This window comes from Trichoplusia ni, chromosome 11 (assembly GCF_003590095.1).
Source record: "Trichoplusia ni isolate ovarian cell line Hi5 chromosome 11, tn1, whole genome shotgun sequence".
Lineage (NCBI taxonomy): Eukaryota > Metazoa > Arthropoda > Insecta > Lepidoptera > Noctuidae > Trichoplusia > Trichoplusia ni.
Genome location: NC_039488.1, coordinates 7,947,402 through 7,964,322, shown reverse-complemented (window position 1 = coordinate 7,964,322; position 16,921 = coordinate 7,947,402). Strand labels below are relative to the sequence as shown.

Below are 16,921 nucleotides of genomic sequence, written 5' to 3'. Positions count from 1 at the left end.
GGCAAACAACTGCTATTGTTGTATTAAAATGATTTCAAAGTATTTAATGAAGCAAGCGTTGCCCAGGTAATTGAGTTGAGGTCAGATAGGCAGTCGCTCCTTGTACAATACTGGTTAGCTGAATCCGGTAAGACTGGAAGCCGACCCCAATATAGTTGGGAAAAGGCCAGGACGAAGAATTACCCTAATATATTCTAGGATAAAGCATGTTCTTTGCAATAAGTTCACGGTGATATTTCTTGCACAAAAATAGAAATACAGCAATCGTATTTCGCCCATTCTATTTTATCAAAAAGGTACCTAAAAGTCCATTAATTTAGGTAAGTACAAAAAAGCAAAATGATCTGTGCTTGTCCTTTCAGACAAACACAAGGAATTAATAGAATAATTTTATTCTAGTTAACAACGATTAAATTGAACGTGTTATTTTTTTATCACCGAACGCACCCATAACTCGCCGAATGGCAGTCAAAGAAGCCACTTCGTTATTTAAAAAAAATAACGTCAGCCAATAGAATTTGAGTATTCAATCCACCGGTCAAATAACTCGCTCTGATTGGTTGAACAATTGAACAGGTGCTATGCGTCATCCGCCATAACGTTGTAAGTCCGTGAAAGTGAGATCGTTTTTGTGAATTATAAAAGAAAATAGTGATTATATTGTGATATTATTTTTGTAAAAGTGTTTAAATGTGTTAACGAAGATGACCGAGTGGTACAGAATGAAGACGGGCTTCATAAACAAGCACGATTCATCGGAATTGTCCGCAGAAACTTCGTGTGAAATGTCAGACTCTTTTAATATATTTTCGGATAATTTGAGTCCGATACCTTCGTCTATTGTGCCTAGGAAGTTGGATTTTAGTAATATAGATGACGATGACGGCATGAAGGATGCATTGCCGACACCGGTATCACACAGTCCTCCTTACAAGAGAGTAAGGGCACTGAGGTAAGTCCAAACTTTCAAAGTCTCTCATATTCCACAGAAAACCACCACGCTACATTACAATTTCGTCGTTTTCATTCAATTTCAGCGATATTGTTATGATATTTCGATGTAAACAATGAAACTTTCACTTTTTTGACACATTGAAGCTAAAACTTCTCTATGATTCAGATATTTGTACTTAAAAATTACCTGTTGAATGTATGGAACAATCTCGTTTGTTCTCCATTCTTTTTTAGTCAAAAACTATTATTATTATCCTATTGACTCATAGGAAATGATGTTATTCATACTGAGTACCAATAAGTTGGTCAATAATTATCATAATTTATTCGATTTCTCTTTTTTGGCGTGTCAACCTAAATTATAAACTTTTTAGCTAATGTTTTGGTTATTTTAGCTAGAAAACAAGCTTACAATTAATCTTAAATGTGTACATTATAAATCTCTTATTAATTATATAGTTAAATATGCTCATGGGTATGAAAAGCAATCACATTCTTTAAAACGAGTTTTATACTAAAATTCCAATTAATAAGTAATTAAGATTATTATCTTTATTAGTTAAGAAATAATTAAGATGTTTGAAGTTACTTTTTACTTCTCATCATGCTCCATGATCCCACCATCCCACTGCTGGGCATTAATCTCTCTTTTTTTACACAGCATCTTTTTTAATGACTCCCAACACTCAAACTGCATTTTCAGAGTTATATTTATCTGTCTGACTGATAAACTCATTCTCATAATCAAAATCCGGGTTATTTTGTATATTAGATTTAACACCTAACACATATTGTATGTTATGAAAATTGATTTTAGATATAGTTTGAGCAAAAATCAAACAAGAATGGTTAAATGATCAGCCTTGATCTTAAAAAAGGATTTATGTGCCAAGTAGTTAACTATTTTAGCTTCAATTATTATTGTTTTTTTTGAACATTTACTGTCAATAATGCTATTGGAGTCGTGATTTGCAGTCCATAGGATTTTTTATGACAAAAATTAACATTGATAAAGACAGAGTCACATGCAAAAGCTGTAGTTGGTCTATACATGCGGTAGCATGGCTTGACAGGCCAAATTTAAACCTTATTCAGTTGCATAAATAGAAGCATGAATAGTAATCGATCATCATTGTTATTTAAGAAGATATAGTAGCCTTATATCATTATCTATGATTAATTAACACTTTAAAAGACAATCAATAAGAAACAATAGAAGTTATTGTTGTAAAAATCATTAGTGTAGTATGTTCTGTCAATCAAAAACGTTTTATTTGAAGTATTTTTTTTTGTGACAATAATCTCTTTTAAATTGTGACAATAATCTCTCTAGGTACATGGTTCCACTGTGAATATTAAATTAAACTGATCTTACAACTTATTTAATTATTATGGAGGAGTGCCCTGTCTAAGATCTTAATAGAATGAAAATATTCTACTAGGCGTATTTCTGATGCTTTAAACAATAAGTAATTAATCATTTCAAAGAATAATACATTAGGAGGAAGATGCCCTAATATAAGTTATGTGTATTAAGCTCCCTTCAACACGAACTTCATATCTAACTACCTAATCTACCAATTCAGTCAGCTACTATAGTCATAAATGTTCAAACCGTTCCTATGAAGAGGCCTTTGCCCAGCAGTGCAATGTTTATAGGCTGATATTTTATCAGAATATTGCCATCTTAAACTCTATTCACACTTAAATCATCAATAATATTGTGTACGTGAAAGTTTGTAAATGAATGTGATTTTTGCTTTATAACACTCAAAATCTGTACCAATTTTGATGAAATTTGGTATGGAAATAACTGATAACCCGCAATCTATGGAATACAAAAGGAATTATTTCTTATTAAATGTAACATTGTTAATAACAGCTAATAATAATCAACTATGAGGCAATCATGATCTATAGAATACAAAAACAATAATTTCTCATTATATGTAACATTGTGTTTAACATCTAATATGAGGCAAAGCTGGTCAAAGGCTAAAACTTTCAGATACATCATACTATCACAAAAACCAGTTAACACCAGTTCCCACCGGTCAGCCACTGCCCAGAAGTTTCCATACTTGTCACAACTTGTCCTAAATCCCCATTACTCACCTCCAATCTGGAACGAGTTTGAACTTGTCTCCCAAATTCTGTTGTATTCTGGATACATCACTTGTCTCTTTCTTGTCTATTGTGAAGAAAGAGAAGCAAACTTGTTTGACTAGTTTTTACCCTATTCTAGTATTATTCATTGATTTTTATTGTTATTTTACTACTACTAGTAGTATTTTTTTGTATGTTTTTGTTGTCTAGTTTGCTGTAGTTTGATGTGAGATTTTTTTATTGAATTGTGGGAGAAAGGGGTCTTTTTGACCGCCTGAAATAGGGAGATAGTTCCATGTTTTTTATGAGAGACATGTAGTAGCAGTTTATAGTCGATTAACACTTAACACATAGGCTACTTTTATGGTGGATAATGTTTTTGCACCTACAACATCATCTACGAAATCTAGGCGGACGAAGCCGCGATCAACATCTGCTAAAAATATACTTCTGAAATCTTAATTTTTATCATAAGGACAATAAAATTCATTCTTACCAATGTTCTTTGGAAATTTTGTAATGGACTCATGATTCATAGGGCACTATTAATTGGTCATTTTATGCCGATCATTATTTTTTGTCAAATACCCAACTGTAACTACATCTTCTAGAACCTAAAACATGCTAGAACATGTCACATCCACCCTTCTCGACTAGCATTTAACATTTGACCTCGTTTCGACCTGTCCAACCGGTTTCTACTTAAATACTGTTATTTGTGCGCAGTTTTGATGTTAAATAACCTTTTTGCTATGCAATATTTTGTCCCTGGTATTTTATATCCTACTTTAGAAAGTCAAATAAGTTTTTTGTTATTGAAAACGGACGTACGTAATTTCTCTGGACATTTCTCGTGACTCACGAGGAATATCGGGACGCGTTGAGCCAGATTAGCCTGCAAAGTAGTATTTTTAAAAGGGAAGTAGAGAGCCTGTATTGCTTGGGATTGATTCTAGGCAGAAAACGTTCATCTCTACTTCTCTAGTACAGCAAAATGTAGAATGCAGCCAGTTCTGCTGATGATTTTAGTGAATCCAAACTTCAACGTGTAAAAGCTAAAAAATTGCTCAAATACCGTCCCACAAAAATCACGTGCACAAAGACACCCAGTACAGGACAAGCATTCGTGGATCACACAAATCCGTCTTACGTGGGGATCGAACCCGCGACACGTTGCGCACAATGGATTTGACGTGGTGACCTCTATACTGCTATCGGCTAATTTTGAAGTTTTCTTTACCTCATCCCGCAATTTTGGCTAGATCATCTATCTGCTACTCAATGTTCACCAATTCCTAATTGACCTTCCCAAAAACCTTTCAACCGAATAATAATATAAGTTTCGAGGGTCACACTTCAAGTTCTGCCAACCCAACGGAAATCCAGCTTAATGCCAACAAAAAAAAAAACAAAACTATTGTGTTAGTGACTCACTGAAAAGAAAATCAGTTAAGGTACAGTTATAAAGAACATATGATAGAAACAGCTGTTCGTAACATGCAAAAAACACGCCTACACACATGTCTGTATCAAAACATTCGATTTTAAACATTAACTCAACTACTTAAGGTCGGATTTTGTATACGTGTATAAAGCTACCTAAGAATACATTTTGCTAAATTGAATCTTAACATCTTAACGCGAAAGCATGTTTTGTATCGAAACTACATTTAAATAGAATTTGGAATTGTCAGTTGGAAATCGTGTTCTTTTTTTTTTAAATAAAATATTTTGCTCGATCGTTATTTTTTTTTCGTTGCGGCCTATTTTAATATCCTTTTTAGTTTTTGGTGTTTTTTTTTTGAGGTTTACTCTCGTTTGCCTTTGACCGGTTTTAGATAAAATAACTTAGATGCTATTTTAGGTACCTACTTATGTAAGTTAAACCAGTCTTTTCGATGTTATTTACGTAATGGTCCTAATTTTCATACTTTCGTAATTTTCAACGGCTTTCTATCAACTCAGATTAATAAACAACGTTTTATTTTCAAATAAAACTAGCGTTGCTAACTTAGATACCATAAAGAGCTGTAAATAGATAACAGATATCATTTCTTCAATTAAACTTAATAATTTAACAATTAAAGGACGCCTGCTACAAATCAAAAATGATCCCACGGGAATATATAATCGCCACACAAACTATCCTTTATGTTAATGGTTATGAACTACCTATTTACCAAGTTTCCTCGAAATCCGTTTAGTCGTTTTGCGTGAAAGAGGAACAAACATCCATACATACAAACTTTCGCGTTTATAATATTTCGCGTGTAAAATTTTCTACAAGGATACTGTGTCTTTCTTAAAGAAATCTCTTTTAGAATAATTCAAGGTACACATGACATTAAAAAATCAGGTTCGAAGACGTTTCCGAATCAAACAAATTTACAATAACACCCCAAAAGTTTTCAATTCTCAAAAATCTCAGGTGTTACCTACAAGTGTTACGTACAATATACATGGACCCCTTCCTACCTGTCTTATTGTTCAAGATCGGGGTCTTGCAAGTTGGTCCAGGTGTACGCCATTGTTGCATTCCTTAGGGGTTGTTTCGTAAGACGGGATGTGTTTCGTAAATCGTAGATGAAATGTGTTTGTTATGGTCTTTCGATTTTATTTAAGTTGAATTTAAGTTTTTTTTTAGGTTAACGTTTTTCTTGAAGTTTGTCACATGTTGATAATGTTAATTTTAGTATGTTTAATTATTTAATTACTAGCTGTTGCCCGCGACGTTATGATTTATACCTGCCTTGTTTTTTTCACATTTTCCATTGTATCTTTGCTCCTATTAGTCGCAGCGTGATGGTTTATAGCCTAAAGCTTTCCTCGATGATTGGTCTATTCAACACAAAAATATTTTTTCTATTTGGACCAGTAGTTCCTGAGATTAGCGCGTCAAACAAACAAACAAACAATCAAACAAACTCTTCAGCTTTATATATTAGTATAGAGTATAGATATGTAAAAACTTTTTTTTTTAATTCGAATGAAGAAAATGCTAAGAAGATAAATCGTGATTAGAAACGGTTTACTCATGCGTATTTATAGGGATAGACTAGATTCGGACCCAACCGGAGTCCTTAATCATGAGCTGAAGCGGAGTTGGTCAACTCTCGTGTTCCCTTAAAATTAAATCGTTTAATTTAAATAAATAATTACAAATCCGACTCAAGAAAACTATTAACTATGATTTTAATAACATCCTCAAATTCCCATTTATTTTTATTGTTCGTTAAGCTTTTTCTACATCCCTATAATTATCTAAAGTCTTCCATTCTGTTTCATCGGTATTTCCTTCATGTTTAATGATATGTTAAATAATATATTACCTTTATTCCCAGGTTATTTGACAGTCCCCACACACCTAAGACGCTGCTGGAGAAGTGTTCGACTCCGTCACACCATCCGCCCCGGTCCAGACTGTTTCCACCGAAATTAAACGCGCAGACGGGTGAGTTATATTTTATATATATTTAAATTATGTTTTACTCTAAAAAATTTCGTTCATATTGAGAACGTATAACGGACTCTAAATTAAAAATACAGAGCCAAACTTGATGAAATTTCATTGCGACCAAATGACAGCTATTTGATTTTTAGGTTCAATGAAAAATAATTAATAAAATCTAAAACTAAAGATACACGGATAGCCGACGATCACTATAGGTTTAAACCACCAAGTGGCGTAGACTGCAACGGGTTTGATTCCCGCAAGCGATAATTATTCATGTGGTACATACACACTTTAAAAAGAAAGTTTATATATATATAACGTTTGATGAATTACTCAGCTTGCGTCAAATAAATGAGTCGATACTATTTTAATTGATTATTTAGATTAGTGAGATCAGAGCAATTCCTGCAGATAAATTTCGGTTTTCAAGATGTGGTTTTTCAATTTTTGAGTCAATTTTAAATAAATAAATACATCATTTATTATGTCTTCACAAAAGGCCTTAAAGTAACTTAACACGGTAAGATAGAAACAACTTGAGTTCCACCTATGAGAGGGACTGGTGCCTAACGTAGGTTTTATAGATTAAAACCTGAGTTATAATATTGAAACATAATTGCGCATACAGTTATTTTCAAAGATTTCAAGGTTTTGTCCAAGATCTATGTCAATTACCACTATGAATCTGATCACCAATCCACCATCTTCGCTCCGCAGGCATGCCGTCTGGCTCCAGCCACCACCTGCACCCGCCGGGCGCGGCGTCCGGCGACGAGGACAGCGCGCTGGGCAGCCTGCCGCCCGACGAGCTGGAGGACTCGCGAGTCTGCCGCCGCGCCGTCGCCAACATCAATCCCTTCACGCCTGATGGTGAGAACACAAATGAACAATGAACATTAAAATGATCCCACAGGAACACAAAATCGGGATAAAAACTATCTACATGTGCCTATGTATTAATCCTGGTTGTAAACTATCTGTGTACCAAGTTTCGTCAAAATCCGTTCAGTGGTTTTTGCGTGAATGAGGAACAAACATCCATACATCCATGCATACAATCTTTTGCGCTTATAATACATTTTAAGATATCCGAGTGGTTAAGGTCAAACACGCAGCACGAGACGAGTCGTTGGTTCGAAACCCGCGTAGGTAGCATTTGTGTGAACCACGAATGCTTGTTTCGAGTCAGAGTGACTTGAATTTTTGGGAAACTCCCAGGACATAAGCATTTTTTCTATTACGGGATTTGTTTTCAAAAACACGCATTACCTGCAGAGGCTACGGTTCAAACCCGTTAAAATATATACAACTAAATATGTATAAATTACTAAGTCAACAACATATTGAATTAATATTATTATCAGGTCAAGCGCTGAACAAGAAGAAGCGAGCTTTGTCAAAAACACCGACGTGGGGCGACGCGACGCCCGAACAGCCGGCAAAGAGACTCAGGGTGAATATTACTTGGAAATTCATTAAATTATTAATTGATGTGTGTTTAGAACATGTTTCTAGAAGTCAAAAGAAGTGATATCTTTGTATAAGATACTAGATCTCCCGGAGACATTGTTTTGTCGTATAAATTAGGTTCAAGGGAAAACATAGGGTTATGAAAAATATATGGTGTTATATTCTCAGACTTATCAAATATGCATACACAATTTTATGAGAATCGGTTGAGCCGTTTCAGAGAAATTCAATTTCGTACACTGTGACACGAGAATTTTATATATTAGAGGACTACAATTACACTGTCTTGTTCTTGTTCACAAATAAGATTAGGAGTACAACATTCCTTGGAATATCTTGTTGAATCTAAGCTTTGTACTATTTTCCATCATCTCAGCTTATAGTTGTCCACTACTGGACATAGGCCTCTCCATATCTCCAGCGCGACCAGTTCATTGCCACCTGCATCTAACCAAGCAGCTTTCACCAGGTCGTCGCTATTATAATTCCCTACTAATACGGTACTCCCTGACCCAGGAATCCAACATCTCCCGCTACAACATCGAGTTCGTGGAGCTGGGCGTGGTGGGCCTGGGCGAGTTCGGGCGCGTGACCCGCTGCGTGAACAAGCTGGACGGCTGCGTGTACGCGCTGAAGCGCTCGCTGCGGCCGGTGGCGGGCTCGGCGGCCGAGCGCGCCGCCCTCACCGAGGTCTACGCGCACGCCGCGCTAGGGAAGCATCCGCATGTCGTCAGGTACACACTACTTACTCTACTCTATTTGTTTAGGTAGTTAACTAAAGGTAATCAATCTTAGTGTCTTATTGTCTAAAAACTCAGTTTAAAAATAAAACTTGACTAAAAACAAACGTAAAACAACAATAAAGATTGCCAAATGAAATATATAAATAAGTTGTTTATTTATTTAATATGTGTTTGTATAAAAAGACACACCAAGAATGTTTACCTTTAGTTAACTACCTAAACAAATTGAATATACATATACATTTTGAAATACAACGTTTTGAAAGTGCCTGGAAAACGGCCTACTTGAAATAAAAACTTTTCATTTTGACCATGCGCACATAGCAGAGTTGTTGAGGTCAACACGCCTCACGTGTCGCGAATTCGATCCCCACGTTGAACTAGCTTTGTGTGATCCACGAATGCTTGTTCTGAGTCTGGGTGTCTTTGCGCCTATCATTTGAATATTTGTGAAACCCGCCACGATACAAGGAGTTCAATTCTTTAGTGTGGGTGTCAAAAATATATTCAATATCAAGTACTCATTATAAAGCTATATAATGCTAACCACACCCAAGTTTACACTTATACCACGGTATAACCCAACCAAAATCATCAAGAATCTCACATTGCCAGTTCTCCTCTCTCACACTAATTTTCCTTGTTTGTACCCATCAGATACTACTCAGCATGGGCGGAGGACGACCACATGATTATCCAGAATGAGTACTGTGACGGAGGCTCGCTACAGCAGAAGATTCAGAACGGACCGCTCCGAGAGAGCGAGCTTCTGTTGTTGCTCGCACACATTGCTGATGGCTTAGCGTAAGTTATTACATACATACATTATTATCCCTGCCCAAGCTAGCATAGCCCTTGGCCCAGCTAATAACTGCAGACCCATCGACGCGGTTGACCCGTAGATGGGTGACCAACTTTGTCACAACGTTCCTCCTTGTTTCGGAAGAGACGTTAAATTGTTGGCCCCGGTTGCTATTCATTCATCTTTGACAGGCAGAACAGGTAGTTAGATGCTTGAAAGTCTGACAACCAGTCTAATTAAAGGGGATCGTGTAGTCCAGGTAACTGGGTTGAGGAGATCGGATAGGCAGTCGCTCCTTGTAAAATATGTTATGAAATATTATTATATTCTTTTTTATTAGGGTGTATGAATCACAAAGAGTAAAAACTGAATTCTGTTACACAGTCACAAGTCCGAATTTTATCCGACATTAGCAAAAGTTATCATTACAAAAACAAACCACTCATATTCGTGTTCGTCCCCAACAGCTACATCCACTCGCTGCAGCTGGTCCACATGGACGTGAAGCCCGGCAACATATTCATCTGCAGCGGTGAGGGCCAGCCCGCGCACGACTCCGACGACGGCTACGACGACGACGAGCCGCAGTACCATCATATATATAAGATCGGTGAGTTATATGAGAAAGAAGGCAGATTAGATGTCTGTATTAAATGATGCAACGGTTTACTCACGCGTATCTATCGGGATAATAATAAATACGTGTGAATAAACAACGGTTTACTCACGATGCAACGGCATCATTTAATAATGAATCAGTATCACGATAGCAAATGATAATGATTGATGTCTTTTTTTTAAACGACTCAACATTAAGGAATTTAATCCTTGTGTTGTCCGGATTTTACGTAACAAATATTCAAGTCGGATGCACAAAGACACCTAGACTCAGGATAAGTATTCGTGGGATCACACAAATGCTTGGACTACGCTGTCAAACCTGCAACACGTCGCGCTCAGTGGGTTTGGTATAATTTACTCACGCGTATTTGTCGGGAGTGCCCAAATAGTTTCGGACCCAACCGGAGTCCTTAATCATGAGCTGACGCGGCGTTAGGTTAGGTTAGATATAGATACGTCATAGATAGGTGTTATTAAATAAAAAAATGAAGAATTTTAAAGGCAGAAAACAAGAAAATAAATGTAACTTGTGAACCTTAAAAAATGGACACAACCATCTTCATATCATGGCCTGTTGGTGTAGTGTTTAGGGGCCCTGACTGCTACACCGGAAGGGTTCCATTCCCACCCAGGACAAATGTTTGTGTGATTAGCACGATATTTTTTCTGTGTCTGGGTGTAATTTATCTATATTATGTATGATTTAAGTTGTCTAGTACTCATAATACAAGCTTTGCTTAGTTTGAGACTAGATGGCGTTGTGTGAAAGTTGAGGAGTCTTATTATTATTCTAATAATATTTTTGTCCTCCAGGTGACCTCGGCCACGTGACCTGTGTATCATCTCCCTCCGTGGAGGAGGGTGACTGTCGCTACCTGCCCAAAGAAGTGTTACAGGAAGACCTCACGCAGCTCACCAAGGCAGATATCTTCGCGTTCGGTGAGAACTTGACATATTTACTTTAAGACCTTTCACGTATTCTATAACCTATGTTCACAAGTAAACATGATTGATTGATACATAATTATGTCTTTTTCAACTTCACACAAATATATGATAAGAATATTTTTTTTATTTTAAAGTGCTATGGTTTAAGAACCGGTATTTATCTAGATTGTATGAGTAGTTAAGTGCATCCATTGCATAATTTAAGTATGAATCACCCAGTGAATTTACTACAAAAATCAACTTATTTTTGTACACAAAACCCTCAGGCTACCTGCATAAATCTATGAAAAGAAGTTTGCGTATTCCTCTTTATAATGTAGAGAAATGATCATTTTTTTCCAATAAGTTATTGAACATTCTAGATAAAAATGTTTGATTTTTGTATGTGTAATAACATTACAATAGGTTATTTGAATACATCAATAGTCCGATTTTAATTCGAGGCAGTAAAATGACATTTCCAGTGTGGCAGGTTTTTAATTCCAAATAAATAGTGATGTGTTAGAATCGGCTTATTACAATCAAAAGTTAGTCGAGCTTACATTTTTTTATTCAGATATCAAATTAGCTCTGTATAAAAAAAAATATATTTACGACAATTAATCAAAAGACATACACGGTGACTGTTTTTAAATGTAAAAAAAATAATATTAATTTAAATTTATAAAATTAAAGCCAAATGCGGTGCTGGCATAAGATGAAGCACCTTACCATGCAAGAAAAGTCGAGCGCATCCAACTCCAAACTGGATGAATTCTGACATTATGCAGTGGTTGGATGAAAAACAAATTTAATATCCACTTACAATTATAAAAGCTCAATTAATAGAAATAGTAAATTTTTGATACATAATAAAATAAAGCATGACTAAATGTCATCGTCGTAGTAAGATTTCCAAACATCACTATTGTAGCGGGTCACCCTTTTTTGTATAAATGACAGTTGCAATTGTCATTTTACTGCCTCGAATTAAAAATCGGACTTATAGTAGAAATATAAATCTCTTAAGTCCGTCAGACATATTTCACTTAAGATGATGAATTATATGGTAATGGAGCCCCCATTACCATATAATTCATCATCTAGTATAATTCTTCATTTTAGTATAATCACTACTTGCTACGATTTAAAGAAAAAAAGACTTATGCATTAGTTTTGTAAATCTTTCTGAAGGAATTTTTGTTGTTAAGTACTCAATTATTATAATGTTTTTGTTGCAACAGGTCTGACGCTGTTCGAGGCGGGCGGCGGCGGGCCGCTGCCGAAGAACGGCCAGGAGTGGCACGACATACGCGACGGCAAGCTGCCCGACCTGCACTACCTGTCCAGGGAGTTCAACCAGCTGCTCAAGGTTGGTGTCGCCTGATTGTCTACGCGTATTTATGTTTAACTAGCTGTCCCGGCAAACTACGTATCCGTTTAGTAGTCGATGATCACAATGTAGAAAAATATACAACTCTTTTTTTGCTTGTTTGCATGTTTTATTAACGTTTAAAGTTTTAAAGTGTGGCACGAATATTTTAAGACTAAAATAAGTCAAATCGGTTCAGCCGTTATCGAGTTTTAGTGAGACTAACGAACAACTATTCATTTTTATATATATCCCTTTTTAGAACTCGATTAAACTTTGTACATTTGATTTTCCACTATGGTTAAACTTATATTGAAACTTTCGCGTTGCATAATTATATTACCTCGAAACGTCGGGCTAATCGGTAAAATTCGCGTTAAATGTTAATACAATTCCATTAAGGTTTCTTTTTCGCGTTAATTCCCGAACTATTTTATGTTAATATAATTCCAAGATGGTTTTTAACTATATATATCTACTGTGAACAGAAAATGGTAGACCCGGACCCCTCCGCCCGGCCGTCGGCCGCCCGCCTGCGCCGCCACCCGCTGCTGCACCCCGCCGGCAACAAGAGCAAGGCGCAGCTGCGGCGCGAGCTCGCCGCCGCCAACATGAAGAACGAGCTGCTCGCCAGGAAGCTGCAGGAGGCCGCCAGGTATGTGGATCAGATAGGCAGTCGCTCCTTGCAAAACACTGGTACTTAGCTGAATCCGGTTAGACTCGAAGCCGACCTTAACATAGTTGGGGAAAGGCTTGGAAGTCTGCATAGCGCGCAATGAGTAGTTCGCGGATTTTTCCCAGACTCAACGCACACGCCGCACACCTTCGATCATTCTGTCACCTCTGGCGCTATGATCGCGTGCATAACATTTCACCCCTAGCAAATACAGATTGCCATGCGTTAGCGCGCATTGAAGCAAACCTTGCATTTTTTTCACACAAATTTTGAATTAAAACACGTCTTCTTGAGTTAAAACTTAATTTATTGTTACAGATGTATAAAATCATTAACACCGAACATCGTTGCGAATCAAGAATCAGCGAAATTCCGAACGCGATCAGCGAAACGATTGCAAAAGCCGCGCGTCGACAATCACATAGCGGAAATGATACAATCCGTGACGTCGCCCATCAGAATAGACCGCGAGAGGTACAGACGAACGAAAAAGGTATAAAATATAAATCGAATCATTAAAGTATATATTTATAAAGATAATGTAAAGATTATATGAGAGAAGTTGTATATGTTTGACTAAACTTGTAGCTGAAAGGTGTTTCAAGGTCATCTGTTTATGCAATATTCTTGAAATTACTCTCGATTATATTTTTAAACGTCTTTGTGTGGTAATAAACTAGATTCTCTATAAACTCTAAGTAGTGTATTTCGTAAAAAATGACAGTCTTTATATGTATTTGGTGACGGTTTACTCACGCGTATTTATCGGTTTCGCCCGATTAGTTTCGGACGCAACTGTAGTGTTTTATCGTGAAAACTTAGCCTTATCTGTTTGTATATTCATAAAGCAAGAATAGTGTTTTTTTTCGGAAAAGAAGTTGTTTATTACAAATAAAAACGAAAGTATTATCAGGGATTATTCAAAAGTATTGCATAAAAACCAGTCTTGCTATAAGATACTGTGTTACCCAGTAAAATTGGTTTTGTAAATCAGTTTGGTAGTAATAGACGATTTTAAAACTTCATAAAAAACTCTTGATTTAGCAAATATTATTTTTGTCTAAATAAAAGATTAAAAACGATTCCCCATTAAAAATATATCGGATAGACAGTCGCTCTGCAACATACTGGTGTTAAGCTATAAAGTTACATAGATTTTGAAATTGATATAATTTCAAATTAAATTTTAAACTAATAAAAACTACGCACAAATAGATAGATTGTATAAATACTCGGATAGTTATGTATGATTCTTGTATTAATCGACAAATTTAATTATAACTGTATGACTTGTACTAAGATTTTAAAGGTATGTCTGTTTGTCTGACACATGTCTACCTAAGTGTCGTTTCTACAATCGTTAACTTTGATGTAACATTGTAAAATAATTATTAAAGAAAAAAAAAACTAATAATTAACGAAATTATCCTGATGTTTGTATCTTCCATTCAATATGTTGTGATATCGTTCGGAATAATGTATTTATTTTTAAGTTTCTTTGAGGCGTGGATATTTTAAATTAAGTTTCTCTTAGTCTCGGTAATAACGACCGTTGTCTACACATAATTGCTATACTCAACCTGATTTTAGGTAATCAGGGACTACAATATTAGGCTTATTCTGTTTTAATAAAATAGGGCATATAACAAAGAAAATGTATTCAGTCCCTCAGATAGATTTCCAAAAAATATTGCAAACGTCTTTTTTATTTTATCTCGCAAAAATATAAAATCGGCTACAGTGATTTAAAATCTCGTGTGACGTCACTTACCAGTACGCCCTTTACTAGCAAGTGATGTTGCTAGTACATCACTATACATTTCATCGTCTTATATGCTTTTAATCTTTCTTACTTTTTAACGATGTGATAAATTGAAAAATATGTACTCAATATTTTTTTTTGGAAATCTGTCTGACTAAACAGATTTATTTTATTAGATTCAGTCAAATACCCATATTGAGGTGAACTTAGCACCAAACCGACACTGGAGCTAATTATAGAGGCAGGAGTTGGAACTAAACTCATATTGATAGCTAACGACGTTGATAACAATTGATACATTAATACTAATTTCAAGATCGTCCCAAAACAGTACCGCATCAGTTTCGTTATTTAACCCGCTGTAAAAGTGTGTTTCCACCAGATATGAGTGAGGATGCGTAGCGAGGGATGTGTTTGTAAAGAACGCAATAGAATCGCTTCATTTACCTCGATACGGTCAGCTCAGCTCCGATAGAAAGGGCTCAGCGGACACCCTCGCTCGACACATTACCATCGCAAACCTCTGGGCCCCTATTCTGCTAGCAATGGCCGATGATTGAATAGAAATTGGATTAAATTGGTATTCTCCTAAGCATTATTCGAACACAATAATTGGAAATTCAGTACGGGGCGGTACAATCACGGTTAATACGATGGATTTTCAATTAGTCCGTGTTTCGGAAGGCACGTTAAATTGTGGGTCCCGGCTGCTATTCCTACATCTTTGACAATCGTTACAGATAGTCAGAAGCTTGAAGTCTGACATCCTGTCTAACCAAAGGGTGTCGTGTTGCCCAGGTAACTGGGTTGAGGAGGTCAGATAGGCAGTCGCTCTTTGTAAAATACTGGTACTTAGCTGAGTCCGGTTAGACTGGTAGCCGACCCCAACATAGTTGAGAAAAAGCTAAGCAGATAATGATGTGTTGACGAAATGCTGAGAATATATAAAGTTTTAAAATTTAATCCAATTGCCATTCATTCATTCACGGTCTTAACGTAGACTAAATGTGTATCCTGTTTTAAGTATTATGATGCGCTAAAAATTGCCTTTGTAGACTGACGGATTTAAAATCTGGTTGTTAACTAAATTTATTTGCATGTTCAGTTGAAATATTTAGGTGTTTGTTCTAGAATCTGTTATGAAGCTTTCTCACTTACCAATAATCAATAAATTATTTAATCTCTTGGTATGAATGGCAAGCCTTGGTATTTTTAAGTCTACGATTCTATGAATAAAGTCTTGATCATTTGATCAACTTTATAGCTAATAATATACTTTGCTATATAATAAATGTGTTGTTAGACAGACTGACGGACTAGCTATTCAGCTGTCGGTGAGACTAAGATATAAATTTAAAAAAGGATTTGATAAAAATAAATTTCATAAACATGACCCTTCTTTTGATAAAGTCGGGTAAATAGTAGACTATTTCGTGGTCATATATTGTAATATCAAATAGTTTTCAGTCACCTTTAAGTGGCACGCCGTCTCCGTCACTTCAAGGTGTATTTAGACAAATATATATTTAAGAACGTCTTAACTTTAAAGGTATAAAGATAGAAACAGTAGTTTATCAATAAATTGTAGTTATTATATTATTGTAAATAAACTTTGATAATTAATAAAACCACGCCTCAATTATAATGTTAAGGCAGCTCTAATTATACGTAATAAAAAAAATATATGATAAATGTAATATTTATATTATAGACAAATAATTTTGTATAGGTGTATATTAACTTCATAAGATTACCCAGTTTTTAATGTATGCGAATTATGGTGATTGCGTGTCGTTTCTCGAGCTTTCAATTGATACAAAAATATAATATCTTTCGGCCTTATAAGTATTTATTTAATAACGGTTTACTCACGCGTATTTATCGGTATCGCCCGACTAGTTTCGGACCCAACCGGAGTCCTTAATCATGAGCTGACGCGGCGGAATATGCTTGAGTTAATTTATCCGTAATTGAATAAATTGTTATAAATTGAATTCTATTTCATCAGTTTAATAAACTGTTATTCATTTCAGT

At 35.7% G+C, this 16,921-nt stretch overlaps 1 protein-coding gene across 1 annotated transcript; it reads left to right on the top strand.

The window, feature by feature from the left end:
• Positions 1 to 543: 543 nt before the first annotated feature.
• LOC113498605 (wee1-like protein kinase) lies at positions 544 to 14,494 on the top strand. Its single transcript, XM_026878682.1, has 11 exons — positions 544 to 952; positions 6,402 to 6,511; positions 7,232 to 7,384; positions 7,879 to 7,967; positions 8,501 to 8,718; positions 9,385 to 9,531; positions 9,997 to 10,139; positions 10,964 to 11,089; positions 12,322 to 12,449; positions 12,938 to 13,104; positions 13,444 to 14,494. The coding sequence occupies exons 1-11, from the start codon at positions 705 to 707 to the stop codon at positions 13,622 to 13,624; spliced, it is 1,710 nt and encodes a 569-aa protein (XP_026734483.1). The 5' UTR covers positions 544 to 704; the 3' UTR covers positions 13,625 to 14,494.
• The last annotated feature ends 2,427 nt before the right edge of the window (positions 14,495 to 16,921 follow it).